The 15,868-nt window shown below is 35.3% G+C and overlaps 1 protein-coding gene across 3 annotated transcripts; it reads left to right on the top strand.

Moving 5' to 3' along the window:
• The first annotated feature begins 4,344 nt into the window (after window positions 1-4,344).
• On the top strand, window positions 4,345-15,868 carry LOC132124215 (ATP-binding cassette sub-family D member 3-like). Of its 3 annotated transcripts, none has more exons than XM_059535127.1 (23): window positions 4,345-4,533; window positions 5,068-5,101; window positions 5,289-5,387; window positions 6,163-6,251; window positions 6,736-6,805; window positions 7,048-7,145; window positions 8,610-8,733; window positions 8,845-8,901; window positions 8,985-9,127; window positions 9,224-9,293; window positions 10,998-11,067; window positions 11,155-11,252; window positions 11,419-11,510; window positions 11,637-11,728; window positions 11,808-11,874; window positions 11,962-12,025; window positions 12,755-12,832; window positions 12,925-12,990; window positions 13,097-13,186; window positions 13,306-13,425; window positions 14,499-14,603; window positions 14,701-14,757; window positions 14,842-15,868. In XM_059535127.1, the coding sequence occupies exons 1-23, from the start codon at window positions 4,424-4,426 to the stop codon at window positions 14,917-14,919; spliced, it is 1,971 nt and encodes a 656-aa protein (XP_059391110.1). In that variant the 5' UTR covers window positions 4,345-4,423; the 3' UTR covers window positions 14,920-15,868. The 3 variants fall into 3 exon arrangements, with proteins under 3 accessions (XP_059391110.1, XP_059391109.1, XP_059391108.1); XM_059535126.1 differs by lacking the exon at window positions 6,736-6,805 and adding an exon at window positions 6,360-6,429 and having other exon boundaries at window positions 4,347-4,533; window positions 5,286-5,387; XM_059535125.1 differs by having other exon boundaries at window positions 4,349-4,533; window positions 5,286-5,387.

Below are 15,868 nucleotides of genomic sequence, written 5' to 3'. Positions count from 1 at the left end.
AAATTGCCGAGCAGTTTTTTACTGATGTATGGACGGAATTTCGTTTTTATGTGAAGCATAAAAATGACAGATAAAAGGAGTCTGAATTTTATGTTTGTATTTCTTCTAAATTGTTGAAATGACATGAAATAAAACCAGCAACATTATGTTTCTTATGTCTAATATGTGTTTTATATGTGTTGTCGAATTAACTTCAGTTTGTACCTTGTTACCAATGCACGTGACATAATGTAAGATGGTACGCAGTGTTGGGAAGGTTACTTTGGAAATGTAATAGGTTACAGATTACAAGTTACCCTGTTTAAAATGTAATAGTAGTGTAACTTTTTCAATTACTTTATTAAAGTAATGTAACTAATTACTTTTGAGTACTTTTTGATTACTTTTCTAAATTTGTGAAAATTAAAGAATAATAAATAAAAGCATATACATCAACTTAAATACAGTTATCTAATAAGCATGTGATGTATTCTGTGTAATAAACTCTTGAAATATTGGTGTTTTTTTGAAACTGCTGTCTCTGTATATGATGATAGTTTTCTCAAAATAAGTAAAATGCTCATTAAGTGACACAAAGCAGTTCTAGAAATTATGTTTATGTGCTCGTGTACTCCTATATTGTGGCAGCAGAGGTTGAAAACACTGCGAGCTTCAGTAGGCCTATGTAGTAAATGAAACTATGTCTTTGCCATTAATTTACTGGAGGGGCGGACTGGGAAAAAAATTCAGACTGGAAAATCCAAACTCACACAAACAAATTCATGGACAAAACTATTTTTTTGTATGGACCTGACATAAAAAAGGTTTAAATCTTTAATTTGGGGACATGCAAAATAATTAAAAGTTCTCTCCTGAACTGCACCTTCACTTCCATTTTTCTCTTCAGTCTCTTTATTTTGCCCTGTTATCCATCTCTCTCATGACTTTAATACTCAAGATTGAACAAAACTATACTTTACAATACAATACTCTACAATACTACAATATCTTTATAGAAAAATCCTAATACTGTACACGAGTCATGTTTTTCCCTTACAAAAAATTACCATGCTTTTATTAGCCTATATAAAAGTAAAATAACCTTGTTTTTTTGCAAATGGATTTGTATTTATTTTTAAATAAATACATTTGTAAAATAATTTTACATTTTTGGTTATCACAGTTAAACAATAGTAGGCTAACCATTTTCTCTGGATTTAAAGTTAAATATTAAAATGTTAATTTTCGTAAGGGTTGTGTTGTTGTCTGTCGTAGCTCCCCCTAAACCTATAAAAAAAAAAATTTTCAGCTAAATTACTACTGTAACATTACAACTGATAATAATGATGTCCTTTATATAGTATTTTGAGTGATGACTGATGATCAACGTGCTGCTGCTTGATTAAATAAATAAAAAAACAAAGACAAAAAAGCATCTTTACAGATGAAACTGACCTGAAACCCTGAACAGTAGTTCTGCTTCTCTGCTCCAGCAGTCCTCTCTCTCTCTCTCTCTCTCTCTCTCTCTCTCTCTCTCTCTCTCTCTCTCTCTCTCTCTCTCTCTCTCTGAGTCTGATCCCAAACGTTTGGCGGAGGCGCGGAGAGCGCGCGAGTCATGACTAACACTTCATGATTTATTAGAGATTTAATTATCAAATGGCGGATTCGCAAATGATCGCTTTAGTACATTCGGCAGGCAATTATACAATAATGATATTAAATAGTGGGGCAAAATCGTCTGCCAGGCCACCGGGAATTGTCCCGTTTCTCCCGGTGTCCAGTCCGCGCCTGATTTCCACAGAAACGCAGAATGTGCAAGTCATATATTGCATTTTTGGGGCTTTATATTCACAGACACCAGTCGATGTCATGTTTTGATTCAAGTGTACTGACCTACTTTTGATTTAGTCATCCAAAATGTGGCATATTCCGTCCGCGTTTCGTTTTTATGACTGGATTCTACGAACCAGACTGTGTTTCCGCATCCCGGAAATTATTAGGGCGGTATGTCTCAGAATAGTCAGTGCAATTTGGGAAATAAATCAGTTAAATCTGTATGTGGATGTGTGTAAATATTCAAATGTAATCCCCTTTGTAATCGTAAAAAATTTCATAAGTAACTGTAATTTAATTACTCATTTTTTCTTAGTAACTGTAACTAATTACAGTTACAATAATTTTGTAATTAAATTACGTAACGCCGTTACATGTAACTAGTTACTCCCCAACACTGATGGTACGTAAGATAAAATTGGAGTGGTTTTTGTACCACCCTGTACGGTTAATTTGTGCTCATAAAGCAGTCTTTATACAGCAAATAATATATATATATATATATATATATATATATATATATATATATATATATATATATATATATATATATATATATATATATATCATGATGTTGATAAAACATACTTTATTCAAATCAACTGCCATTTTAATCTTATTTTACTTTTTTTTTTTTTTTGGGATGACATTTACAATGCAATTCCAAGAGAAAAAAATAAATCTACAGGGTTTTTCCTGGGTCAGAATTGGTCTTCGGTGGTGGCTGACCGACATGGTCTAGCATAAGTTTTTAGGTACAGAAATTGAATAAAGTAATCAAATGTAAAACAGCATTGCATATTGGACTGTATAAATTAAAGATCGTTCTTTATTAAAGTTATAAAAGCTTTTTAATCAAGAGCAGTTGAGTTATTTCTTTGTTGTTGCTGTTCGATTTATTTAAAGACAGCTATTTATAGCAAACCATATTACAGATGCTTTGTCAAAAGGTGTAATAGTGTTATTTTTTTTACCATATAAAATTTCATAAAATTAGCAGCTAGCTAGCAACAGCTTGCTTTGTGCTTTGATCTAGTTTCATCTCACTCCAGTCTGACTTTAAACTAAATGGCTTTTATAGGTAATTAACTGCACATTGTCTTAGGCCTATACATACTGTGGATTATTAAGGCTAAATTTTACTAAACACTCTTGCTAAATGTAAGCACACTTATGCCCTGTCCCAAATCGCGCACTTCATGTGGACTTTCGGTCTCGTGGACTAGAAATGCGCGTGTTCGCCGAGTCGAGTCCGTAGGCCGTCCCATTCAGCATTTTAACGCTCCGAACTGTGCTCAGCAGCGCCCCCTTTGTACCCTTGAAGCGGTCTTCCGCGAAGCCCGCATAGAAGCAGGCTCCACGCAGTTCAACTACCCAGGAATCCTTGCGAAAGACCAATCAGACAACAGATGGGAGGATATTTCGCTCACGGACTGTAAACATGGCTGAGAAGAGAATATTTAAGTGTAAAAGTATCAATGTTTTTTATGACATAGGCGTACATTTTACCAGTTGTTACTTTCTCATTTCATTATAATGAATCGGCTCAAATGAGTCATTAGGTCGCGAATCGGACTTTAGCTGACGTGTTGTGTGGTAATCCTGGCTGTTGGGACATCTCAAAAGATTTGTCAACACACACACACAAACAAACAAACACTTTTTGTCTTTATTTAAAGTTATGTCAGCTGCATGTGTGGAATGCTTGTCACAAGTTGTAAGAGAAGATAAGGCAACTTTTTTTGACTGCAATTCACACCCAGCGGTAATTCAGCCAAAATATTTTCCGTATTGCACCACGTGAAACATGGATTCGGTCTTCCGACCTTAAGATCCGTTGATTTTGATGCGAGGAGAGAGCAAAGACAGAACTGAAGACGGAGAGTGTCCGCGGGGGAGAGGGGCGCTGTGCTCGTTCTCCCCGTCACTCCGTCAGTAGCCTGATTCACTACAGATCAAATAATGCTTTGGCGGGACAAAAAATCGTTTTGGCGGCCGCCAAAAAATTTCCAAAGTAGGAAAAAACCCTGATCTAGCTAATTATGCAGACAATAAAATAAGACAATGTCAAAATAAAGTTTTCAATTTTTAAATATTATTTACAAAAGTGAAAAAGACAACTCAAGCAAGAACGACAACTCTATTAGTTAAATTTCACATACATTAATGTACATTTTCCAAGAAATGTTCCAATATATATATTGGAAAATACTATATATATATATATATATATATATATATATATAGTAGTTCTGTATTGTTGTATTTTTGCAATGTTTTTGAAGCATAAAAAAAATCGACAGTAAAAAAGTTAAGATGGTAGGTAAAAGTTAAGATGGTGGTAAAAGTTAAGATATTCTAATAAAGTGAATAATAATATTTAAATAAATAATAAATGAAAAGTGTTACTCGTTTAACTTCAACGTGGTTGATATAATAGGCTTTTCCTCCCGAGTATTTTATTTGAAGTGTGTATTTGTATGGTTGTTTCTTAAAGGGTTAATGAACACAGATCAGGTCCGTGATGATGGCGTGATGATGATGTCATCATGAGTACGGAAGCCGGTAGAGGGACGGGATCTTCTCTTCTCTCGCAGTCGCAGTAGGAAACATGGCGGCCGTCAGCAAGTACATGACATCGAAGAACTCCGCTGTGGCTGGCGGTATCCTACTCGTTTTATACTTTCTGAAGCAGAGACGAAAATCCGCTGGACTGAACAGGTATGTAAAAACACACATAAAGTACCTAATGCATAAAATAAGATAACAAATAGAGTTCAGTGTCAGAGTGACCCCGGTTCAACTAACAGCAAAACGAGTTCTGGGCAACATTATGGCCATGTGTCAAAACCACAGTCTATGTTTAAAAGCTAATGAGCTGTCTAGTCTAGGTTTGAACCTCACTAGTTTTTGAGACACATCCTATATCTTGACTTTAAAGTGAAATATAATCCATGAAGTTTATTGAACTGGATTTTGCTTGTTGCAGACTCACTGTCCAAACAATGAACTCTTTCATAAAGGACAGTGTTAGTTGGGCAAATGTTGTCAGAGTTTGCAATCAAAAATGATACTCTCAAGAATGATAGTAAAGAATAATTCATGCTTGAATCTTGAATCTCTCCTAATTTAGGATTAAGCATCAAGCATACTTATGACAGAAGAACTGCAATATTTATAAAATGCTTTGTACTGAATGTTATTGGACATACTGTAATTATTATTAATGTATATTTATTTCATCATCTTCAACAGGAAGAAAGGTTCTTCAAATGATCTGAGCAGTGAGGTAAAAGAAATGCATTGATCGATCTCTGCCGTGAACTGATATAAACTGTAAACACTGAATGCAGTGGAATGTATTGTCAGATGCATGAATGTAATGTATAAGACTATTTAGTCAGTCTGGCTGTGTGACACTATATTCCATGAGTTTCCTTTGACTTTCAACACTTCTTGTGTTTTAAAATCAGCAGAAAGATGGCAAGAAAGACAGAGCTGCTGTGGACAAGCTCTTTTTCATCCGTATCTCACGGATCATCAGGATTATGGTGCCAAGGTTTTTCTGCAAAGAGGTGAGAACTGGCCTAATGTGAGTTCTGGCTGGAACAGGAAGTTGTGGTGAGGCATATGTTGAAGATTTCCTTAAAAAAAAAATAGCCTATCACCTTTAATTTTTGTCATAGCCAAGAACATGATGTTCTTTATGTTGATTGATAGTCAGAGTGTATTGTTTTGTACATATTTTTTTTTTTTCGAACTGAAACAATACAAATTGTATATACTACTATAAAAAAATTTGGGGTCACTAAGGTTTTTTTCTAAATAAATTATTATTTTTATTTTATTTTATTTACCAATGCATTAAATTGATCAAAAGTGACAGTAAGACTTTTACATTGTTACAAAAATGGACTTCAAATAAATGCTATTCTTTTTAACTTTGTTCATCAAAGAAAAAAAAAAACATATTGGAGTTTCCATGAAAATATCAATCAGAACAACTATTTTCTGCATTGAGGATAATAATTAGAAATATTTGTTCAGTAGCAAATCAGCATATTAGAATGATATCCAAAGGATCATGTGACAATGAGGTGAAATGAAATTAAAGCATATTCAAAATGAAAACCGCTATTTTAAATAATAATAATATTTCACAATATTAATGTTCGTACTGTATTTTTGATCAAATAATTGCAGCCTTGGTGAGCATAAAAAACCTCTTCCTAAAACATAAAAACTTTCAGACTCCACACTTCTGAAAGATATTGCGCTTAATAAAAGTGAAGCATTTCAGTTCATTATTTTTTTTTCACATTATTATTTTTATTTTTTTGTATGTCACAGACATGGTACCTGCTCTTGATCGCAGTTATGCTAGTGACTCGGACCTATTGTGACGTCTGGATGATACAGAACGGCACTTTGATTGAAAGGTACCGTATGGATGTAGACTTCAAATTTGTTAGTGCTGTGAAAATGCCAAGCACCCAGTCAAATATTGATTTAATGTGATTTGATTGTATTTTTTAAATCTTTGACAGTGGAATCATTAGCAGAGATCCCAAACTGTTCAAGAGGCACTTTTATTCCTACCTGACTGTCATTCCTGGGGTAATTAACTGTATCTTCATGTGCTGTGAAAAGTAATGTTTTGTTACCGATGTGTGATGTGATTTACATCACTGAACCAGTCATTGTGTTTCCTCACATGCTCACCTCTCAGATTTCCTCTGGTCTGCAGTTTAAATGCACATTTGTGTTTTATTAATGCAACTATGAATGTGCGCTTCCTCAAAAATCATTTGCATTCATTTTTCCATGCACATGAAGGACAGGCCAGCGGGATGTGTGTTTATTCCCTTCTGTATTAACTCAGACCATGTTTGCATGTGTTTGTGTGCATGTTGTGGTTTGCAGTGCGATCATTGGTCGATCCACTAAAGGTTTCAAGAAGTACTTATTCAACTTTATCACGGCCATGCCAGTTGTAAGTTTCTGTTTTTTATCTAAGTTGGTAGTAATTGTTAATAGTCCGAGGAGTTCTGAGAATATTAACTACTAAAAACTTCCATATAACCATCTAATATGTGCCTCCTGTTAACATGGAAACATTTCTGAGGCTAGAATGCATTTGTTTTATATCAGTAAGAGATCAGCGTGGAAGAATTGCTTGTAGTTGTTGCTATGAAAACATCCAGATTTGTAAATGGTTGCATCTCAATCTTTTAGATCGCTCTGGTGAACAACTTCCTGAAGTTGGGTCTGAATGAACTGAAGCTGTGCTTTCGCGTGAGACTTACCAAACATCTCTACGATGAGTACCTGAAGTAAGGCCCATCAATGACATTATTCCAACTGAAATATTCTTCACAAGTTTTCAGTAAAATGCTGTTTTTACAAAACAAGCATTACTATTATATTTGCTCATATAGGCATTCGTTATAATGTACTAAAATAAGAATGATTAAAATGGATGTATTGACATTCAAGTTCTGATAAAGGGCTAATATTAAAACTTGAGAATTCTTTGTAAAAAAAAAAATAAAAATAATAATTATATATATATATATATATATATATATATATATATATATATATATATATATATATATATATATATATAATTTATTATTTTAAAGGTGCCGTATGTAAGTTTTTGACTATAAAAGCATAAAATACCATAATATGTTTGCAAACATTTAAGAAACATGTTAAGTTAACATACTTTTGTTTATCTGAAAAACAATGCTAGAGTCAGTTATTCTCCTTTGAAAATGTGCGTTCCGGGCCGGAATGTCAGTCTCTGTTTTGGTTTGTGAAACCCACCCACTGCCAGTTTACCCAGCTGTATTTTGGCATCCCGGGTTGCCAGTTGGCCGAAAACACATTGTATTTAATTTCATTCATCGTCAAGTGCGCTCGTATCTGTTGGTGTCATCAATCTGGCAACCTGCATGTGCATCAAGTCTGAGGCCGGGTGAAAAAAAAAAACCCCACTCCAAGATTTTTATTTGGACTGCAATACCTAGTTCAACAGCTCGTTGTCAATCCTTCATACAGCACCTTTAAATTTAGGCATCACTAAATGTAGAATTGCAAGTGTGTGAAATGTTAATTTTAACATCTGCTGAAGATGATATATATATATATATACATTTTTTAAAGACAGCTTTCCAAACATTTATATCGGGCAATACCTGATATGGTGGGAATATGTGACCCTGGAGAACAAAACCAGTCTGAAGTCGCTGTGGTATATTTTTAGCAATAACCAAAAAAACACTGTGTGGGTCAAAATTATCCATTTTTATTTTATGCCAAAAATCATTAGAATAATAAGTAAAGATCATGTTCCATAAAGAAATTTTGTAAATTTCCTACTGTTAATATATCAAACGTAATTTTTGATTAGTAATATGCATTGCTAAGAATTAATTTGGACAACTTCAATGGCGATTTTCTCAGAATTTTTTTTTTTCACCCTCAGATTCCAGATTGTCAAATAGTTGTACCTCGGCCAAATATTGTCCATTCTTAATAAACAATACAACAATACAATCACACATTATTCAGCTTTCAGATAATATTTAAATCTAAATTTTGAAAAAATTTACACTTAAGACTGATTTGGTGGTACAGGGTCACATACTGTAAAAGGACACCAGATTATTCATGAGAGGTGATTTTTACCTTTCTGTGTGAATACAAATGTGAGTTTGTTTTGAAATGTGATTCTTTCTGAAGAAAATGTAAAAGTCTAGCTACTAATGTCACTATCTTTGGGTTCACAGGGGATATACATACTACAAAATGGGAAACCTGGATAACCGCATTGCTAACGCTGATCAGCTGCTGACGCAGGATGTGGAGAAGTTCTGTAACAGTGTGGTGGAACTTTACTCCAACCTCAGCAAGGTACGAAACCCCTTTGTCCAAAATACCAATTTTACTTTCCCAATAACGGCAGATGATTATTTTCTTTCACTGAACAACATTTGTTGAGTTTTTCTTGCTTTCCCCCTCCAGCCTCTGTTGGATATCGGTTTATACATTTTCAAATTAACAACCGCGATCGGTGCTCAGGTGAGCGTGAAAGACATCGTAAAAAATCTACTTTAGGTCAGTGCCATTGGACATTCTGAGGATCCGTTGGTCTCTTTGCACAGGGTCCCGCCACTATGATGGCCTACCTGCTGATCTCCGGCCTCTTCCTGACCCGTCTGCGCAGGCCGATCGGTAAGATGACAGTGACTGAACAGAAGTATGAAGGAGAATACCGATTCGTCAACTCTCGTCTCATCACAAACAGGTAATTACTTATATCTATCTAGCGGTATAGTGGTAATACCATTTTGTTTTTCTCAAATTTTGATGCATGCTCAAATGTTTTTTATTTCCTTCTCAGTGAAGAGATTGCCTTCTACAATGGAAACGTAAGGGAGAAACAGACAATCCATTCAACCTTCAGGAAACTGGTGAGTGTGTGACCAAACAAATCTGTGAGTTTTAATTATCAAAGGGTTGCATCAGGATTTACAGATGAAATACAGAAAAGCCAAATATGATTATTTTTATATTGTTGCTGATAAATGGCCAATATTATATTTTACCTAAATCAAATACAAATAAACTAGACTAAAATGAGTCATTTTAAATCGCAAGTGTATTTAGGCATTGCAACGTTACAATGTACAGTATGAGAAATTAGTGCTGTGCGGTAAACCGGTTCATACCGAAAACCGGTGTATATTTTCGTTACGATGTTAATTTTGAATATACCGCCATACCGGTGTATTTAATTACTCAGCGTTCGGAACGAACGTTATGCTTCGCCGCGGCCGCGAGACACTGTTTCAGATGGACCCTTTACAATGTTGCACTCCTGAGCAGCGACTGCGAGGCGTGGTGAGGGTACACAGCAGTGCTCTGGTGTTACGTTATAACGCCTGTTTCACACAGTCCAGTCGTATTAACGGATTCCAGCTGCACGAGGTTGCGGTCCGTCAGTGCGTTCAAGGAGCGGTGCTCTGCAGCAGTGCAGCGATTGTTAACGTACTGAGTCTATTTTTGCTGTGCTGCAGGCGCTGAATTAAAGTGAAAACGCATTGTTCGCGGGAAAATGAACATGGATTGACATGGAAACGCAGTCACATGGGTTTTTGGCTAGGTTTAAAACAAGAAAAAGAGCACTTTAAGATAAACAAGGAAAACAATATATGTGTTCACTTTTATGGAAGCAGAAAAACAAATTTCATTAAGACCCGTGGGATTGCTTGTGATAAAGATTTAAATGCAAAATGCATGAAACTGTTTCTGTCTGTGGTGTTTTAATTTTAAATATTTTAACAAGAAAAGTAGGCTAATTATTGTTTTTAAATGTTTTGCCGCTTGCTTGAGCAGCTTATTATACAAACCTAGAAGTAAAATGCCTGAATAATGCGTTATATTTATTGAGTTTAAACTGTGTATATGAATGATTGTTACTGTTCTGTGATAAGACTTACGATGCTGAAATATATATATATATATATATAATTTTTTTTTTTTTTTTTTTTTTTTTTTTTTTACATGATAAGAAATCATAACAAAGAACAAATGTTGTGTTTGTGGACTAAACAGACGCGGATCAGTAGCAGACTGCAAACACGTCCTGTGTGAAAGCACAATGAGTCCGTCCTGCGGACTGCAGGCAGATTATGCATAAATAATATCCATTTTATGCAAGTGCTGTCGGGCTAAAATTGTCGCCAAAGGCGGCAACACGAGCAATTTGCTCCAGCACCTTAGCCGCAAGCACTTCTTGGAATATCAACCAGCAGAAAATGCATTGTACACCTGATTATGCATGAAAAAAAAAAACCTGTCATAAACCAGAAAATCGGTATAATTTTGAAAAAAAACGGTATATACATTTTTGGTCAAACCGCCCAGCACTATGAGAAATTAATATTTTGATGACATTTAACAGTGTTATTAAACTATTAATGTTTTTATTAATTTTGTGGTAAGGATATTCTAAAAAGATATCAAAAGTAGATGAAATTAAAGGCAATAGAAATGCATGCGCATACACAATTAAATTTCCAGCATTCTAATATGGGCCAATAATCTATAATATATATTTAATATAGGTTTGCATCTTGATAATTGAGTTTATTAGCTGATGAGTTTGTTTGCAGGTCGATCATCTGCACAATTTCATCTTCTTCCGTTTCTCCATGGGAATGGTGGATAGCATTATTGCCAAGTGTAAGAGGATGTTTCATTATCTCCCTAAAGTAAATATGCATGATCATGGGCAGTAAAAGATGAATAATATGTTCTCTCTTGCTCCAGATTTCGCTACTGTTGTTGGGTATTTAGTCGTCAGTCGTCCTTTCCTTGATTTGTCTCACCCTCGACACCTGAACAGCTCACACGCTGAACTGCTGGAGGTAAAACTTCACTACTGATGTTGTGATTATGCTTAGTTAGAGGCCCTCAGTTGCTTTCATGATGCATTTAAATGTGGTAATATCACATTGCTGAGCAAAACTGAATGTTCATGTGGAATAATGAGAGACGGGGCAGGATTATTCATCTTGACATGTTCTCCTGCAGGACTACTACCAGAGCGGCCGTATGTTATTGCGTATGTCACAGGCATTGGGCAGAATTGTTCTTGCCGGCAGAGAAATGACGCGTCTGTCAGGGTAAACGTTCATATTTCCTCATCACATTGCACCAGCATGTGCAATTAAGTTATTGGGTTACTCGCCATTTTATTAAAAACTACATTTACATTTGATGCTATAAAATGAGTTTGTTTCTCCCTTCAGCTTCACCACACGCATCACTGAGCTCATGAAGGTCCTAAAAGAGCTGAATTCTGGGAAATACGAACGCACCATGGTGTCTCTGTCAGAAAAAGGTGGGTTTAAGAGACTCTAAAGATCCAAAAATATTTTTTTAAAGAGCCACGTATTTAATTTTTATTTTTTTATAAACAGATGATACAGAAAAGCTCACGCTGATACCTGGAAGTGGAAGAATCATCAATGTAGACAATATCATCAAGTAAGAGCAGCTTCCTTCAATCCTTAATCTCAGATTGAGTGCTTCACTGTTTGGAGAACCAACGATGCTAATGTTATTTCTCATCAGGTTCGATCACACGCCCCTGGCTACACCTAATGGAGACATACTGATTAGAGATCTGTGTTTTGAGGTGTGTTTCACTTTATTTCTACAACTCGATTGTCAGTACAGTGGCAAGAAATGAAATAGAAATTCTTAATATCTCACAATTTTCACCCTTATATATTTCATCTATTATATCGTTTTTCAGAATAGCTACTTTATTTCTTGGAGTTGTAACATTGTTACTCATATTTTACTTATCTTTACATCGAGCATCTGATGCAATTTACATTAAAACTGTGACGTAACACAATTATGATTTTGTTTACTCTTTTGCAACTTGTTTCGTGACTTGGTTTTTAATTACTATAACTTTTTCTCACAGAGATTTTTCTCACATTTGCAACTTTTTCTTGTAATTGTGACTTCAACTTTCCATCGTTTTCAACATTTTCAAAATTGCAGCTTTATTCCGCAATTGTGACTGTTAATCATTTTTGCATCTTTGTTTCTTGTAGTGTGATTTGTGTGTGTGTATATATATATATATATATATATCTCATTAAGTTTTTCTTTTAATTGGCTTTGATTTTTGTAATCGCATCTCTATATCCTATAATTACAACTTTTTCTCACAATTGAGGACTTGCTTCTCTCATTTGCAACTTTTTCACAATTGCAATTGGCTCATAATTAAGACTTTGAATCATTGAATCGTAATTGTGACTGCGTATTACTTAAGATTTTTATGTCACTGTAAACCTTGTTTTAGTCAGGGGTGGAATGTTTGTACAGTTAATGCGTCTGCTCTTCAAAGGTGAAATCCGGAACCAATGTTTTGGTGTGTGGTCCCAATGGGTGCGGAAAGAGTTCACTTTTCCGGGTTCTTGGAGAGGTGAGCATGTCTGCATATCTAAGACTGGAATTCTGTTTAAAAAAAAAATCAATTTTTGTCTGCTAAATGTTGGTTTTCCGGGCTCTCTCTAGTTATGGCCGCTGTTTGGTGGGAGTTTGACGAAACCAGAGAGGGGAAAGCTCTTCTACGTTCCTCAGGTGAAACTTTAAACAGATCAAACAGCACAAAACCCGCTTTACCCATGGCAGAACACCTGAATGGTCCACAGCAGCTGCATAACCTGCCTTTTTTGTCTGTTTTCAGAGGCCTTACATGACCCTCGGCACACTGAGGGATCAGGTGATCTACCCAGACACCCATGAGGACCAAAAAAAGAAAGGCATCTCTGACCAGGTACTAGAAACTAGTTTTTAAGATCCAAAATGTTCTAAAAAGTGTGATACATGTGCAGATCAAGTATATTTATTTTCTAATAAACCATTTTCATTCCATCAACCTGTTTTGTGTGGCAGGTGCTGAAGGAATACCTGGATAATGTCCAGTTAGGTCACATTTTGGAGAGAGAGGGGTCCTGGGACATGGTTCAGGACTGGATGGATGTGCTCAGTGGAGGAGAGAAGCAGAGAATGGCGGTAAACAGACTTTTTTAACAACCACCATGAAAGTCCCGTACAGTAATGCAAAGTGACTTACAGTAAATGCAGGGATAGTTCCCTGAACAGAAGTCAAAGGCAATGATAGGGCTATAATGTTGTCCTGTTTTTGAACCACTTCACCATAAATTGTGTTAAAACCTAGATCTTTGACAGTACCATTACACTACTGCACTTAGACCGAGTCACATCAAGTTGGAATCATCAGAATTACCAAAGTTATAAGAAGATTTCCCATCCATGGACTTAGAAATTTGTTTAATTTGTACTTTGTTTCACGTAGTTTAGCAGTCAGGTGTGAGAGTTCAGAGTTTTTCTAACATGTACAAAGAGTTCTTTGGACCTACAGTAATTCTGGAAATGTTTAAATAACATTACATAGCCCCGCCCACAACTGAAATCTGATTGGTCAAAAATATTGGTCCTTATGTACACTACTATTCAAATGTTTGGGCTCAGTAAGATTTCTTTTTTTAATGTTTAAAGTCTCTTCTGCTCACCAAGGCTGCATTTACTTGATCAAAATTAAGTGAAACAATAATATTGTGGACTATTTTATTGCTATTTAAAATAACTGCTTTTCTATTTTAATATCTTTTAAAATGTAGAAATTGTATTCTACATGGCATGGCAAAGCTGAGTTTTCTTCAGTGTCACACGATCCTTCAGAAGACTGATTTCTTATTATCACTGTTGAAAACAATTCTGCTTTGTAATATTTTTGTGGATGGCATATATTTTTTATTTATTTTGGTTTTCAGTGTTCTTAGTTTTTTTTATTTTTTATGCATTTATTTGAAATAGAAGTATTTTGTAACATTATACTGTCACTCATAAATTTTAAGCATTTGTGCTAAACGAAAGTATAAATTTCTTTCAAAATAATGAATCTTACTGCCCCAGACATTTGAACTTCTGATATGGTCTTTCAAGTTCCAAATGAATTGCAACTAAACTGCAGCAATTTAGAGTCAGTATTATGTAAATTACAGTAGTCTGTTTATTAATGAGAATTCCTAGATAAAAAAGTGATGGTTCCCATATTCCCATAGATGGCCAGACTTTTCTACCATAAACCCCAGTTTGCCATCCTGGATGAGTGCACAAGTGCTGTGAGCGTAGACGTGGAGGATTATATCTATAACCACTGCAGAAAGGTGCCTGAAGCTCACCACACACAGATTTTCTCATTGTATTGCTGCACATTTTGCAAAAATTTCTCTGAATGTGTGGTTTATTGTTCTTGTTGGGCAGGTTGGCATCACTCTGTTCACAGTCTCTCACAGAAAGTCCCTGTGGAAGCATCACAAGGTGAGATCAGCGCTGCTTCCCATCATCAATATTTCCTGACATTCGCCGTATGCTTAAGCGCAAAATGTTTTTTCTGCTTTTCAGTTCTACCTCCATATGGATGGAAGAGGAAACTACGAATTCAAACCCATCACCCCTGAAACTGTGGAGTTCGGATCTTAGAAGAAAAACAACTGCACTATACTATCATCAGCACCTAACATTTCACTTCTTAAAGTGATAGTTCACCCAGAAATGAAAGTTTTGTCATCATTTACTCTTTGTTCCGATGAAAGCAAAATAAGGTAGCATTTGACCGTGGAAGTCAATGAAGACCATCAGCTTTTTCAAAATATCTTCTCAAATGTTCAACAGAAGACAGAAACTCATACAAGTTCAGAACAACTTGAGGGTGATAAAGTGATGACAGAATTTAAATTTTTGAGAGAACTGTCCCTTTAAGTAGTCGCCTAAACTAGGAGTTTGTTTTTAATCATCTATAACCTTTTTGGGATGAAATCGTGTTTAGAGGTTTATTAACACTACTTTTGTCCTTAGTGATTGTATATAATTTTGTAATTTAAGCAGTCCAATTTATAATAAATCTTTCTGTTAAGTATGCGTTGGGAGCGTGTACCAAGGAAATGCATATTGTGTCTGTGCATTAATTTGTTAATAAATGGAATTGGTCTGTGTAGGCTCACACAAATCAATGGCACTGGACTGAACTGAGCGTTTAATATGCTAGACACACAATAATCTAGCTTTTTCTATGTATTAATAAAGATTTTGCCTTTTTCTTATCAGATAAACCTTTCTTTAAGCTACTAAGTGGCCTTTCGTACTCACTGCACCATGGTTGGGTGGTCTGGATGTGTGCGAGTTGTTTATTGGTGCACTTTACCTATCTTGGTAATTTGGACAACCGGGAAACCTTGAATTACTGTTCGGTGTCTGTAATTGATGAGAGGATGCCTATGCACTTGTTTACTCCAGCACTGTTGGCATTTCTTGATGTGGAAGGAATCTGGAACGTATGTTATGTAAGAAATATTGTCGTAGCACTTCACACATTAAGCAAATGAACCACTTTGCTGTATGTTTTCATTAAAAAAAGGAGATATTGATACTA

The sequence above is a fragment of the Carassius carassius genome, chromosome 42 (assembly GCF_963082965.1).
Source record: "Carassius carassius chromosome 42, fCarCar2.1, whole genome shotgun sequence".
NCBI classification, from domain to species: Eukaryota; Metazoa; Chordata; class Actinopteri; order Cypriniformes; family Cyprinidae; genus Carassius; species Carassius carassius.
Note: the sequence above shows the minus strand (reverse complement) of the source record. Positions and strands in the feature narration are given on the sequence as shown.

What these genes read in the sequence shown, in the direction of transcription:
- LOC132124215 (XM_059535126.1), top strand. Translation starts at nt 4,424, where the DNA reads ATGGCGGCCGTCAGCAAGTACATGACATCGAAGAACTCCGCTGTGGCT. An exon ending in GGATAGCATTATTGCCAAGT is followed by an intron (nt 11,068 to 11,154) that starts GTAAGAGGATGT and finishes CTCTTGCTCCAG; the next exon opens with ATTTCGCTACTGTTGTTGGG. An exon ending in GAAATGACGCGTCTGTCAGG is followed by an intron (nt 11,511 to 11,636) that starts GTAAACGTTCAT and finishes TTCTCCCTTCAG; the next exon opens with CTTCACCACACGCATCACTG.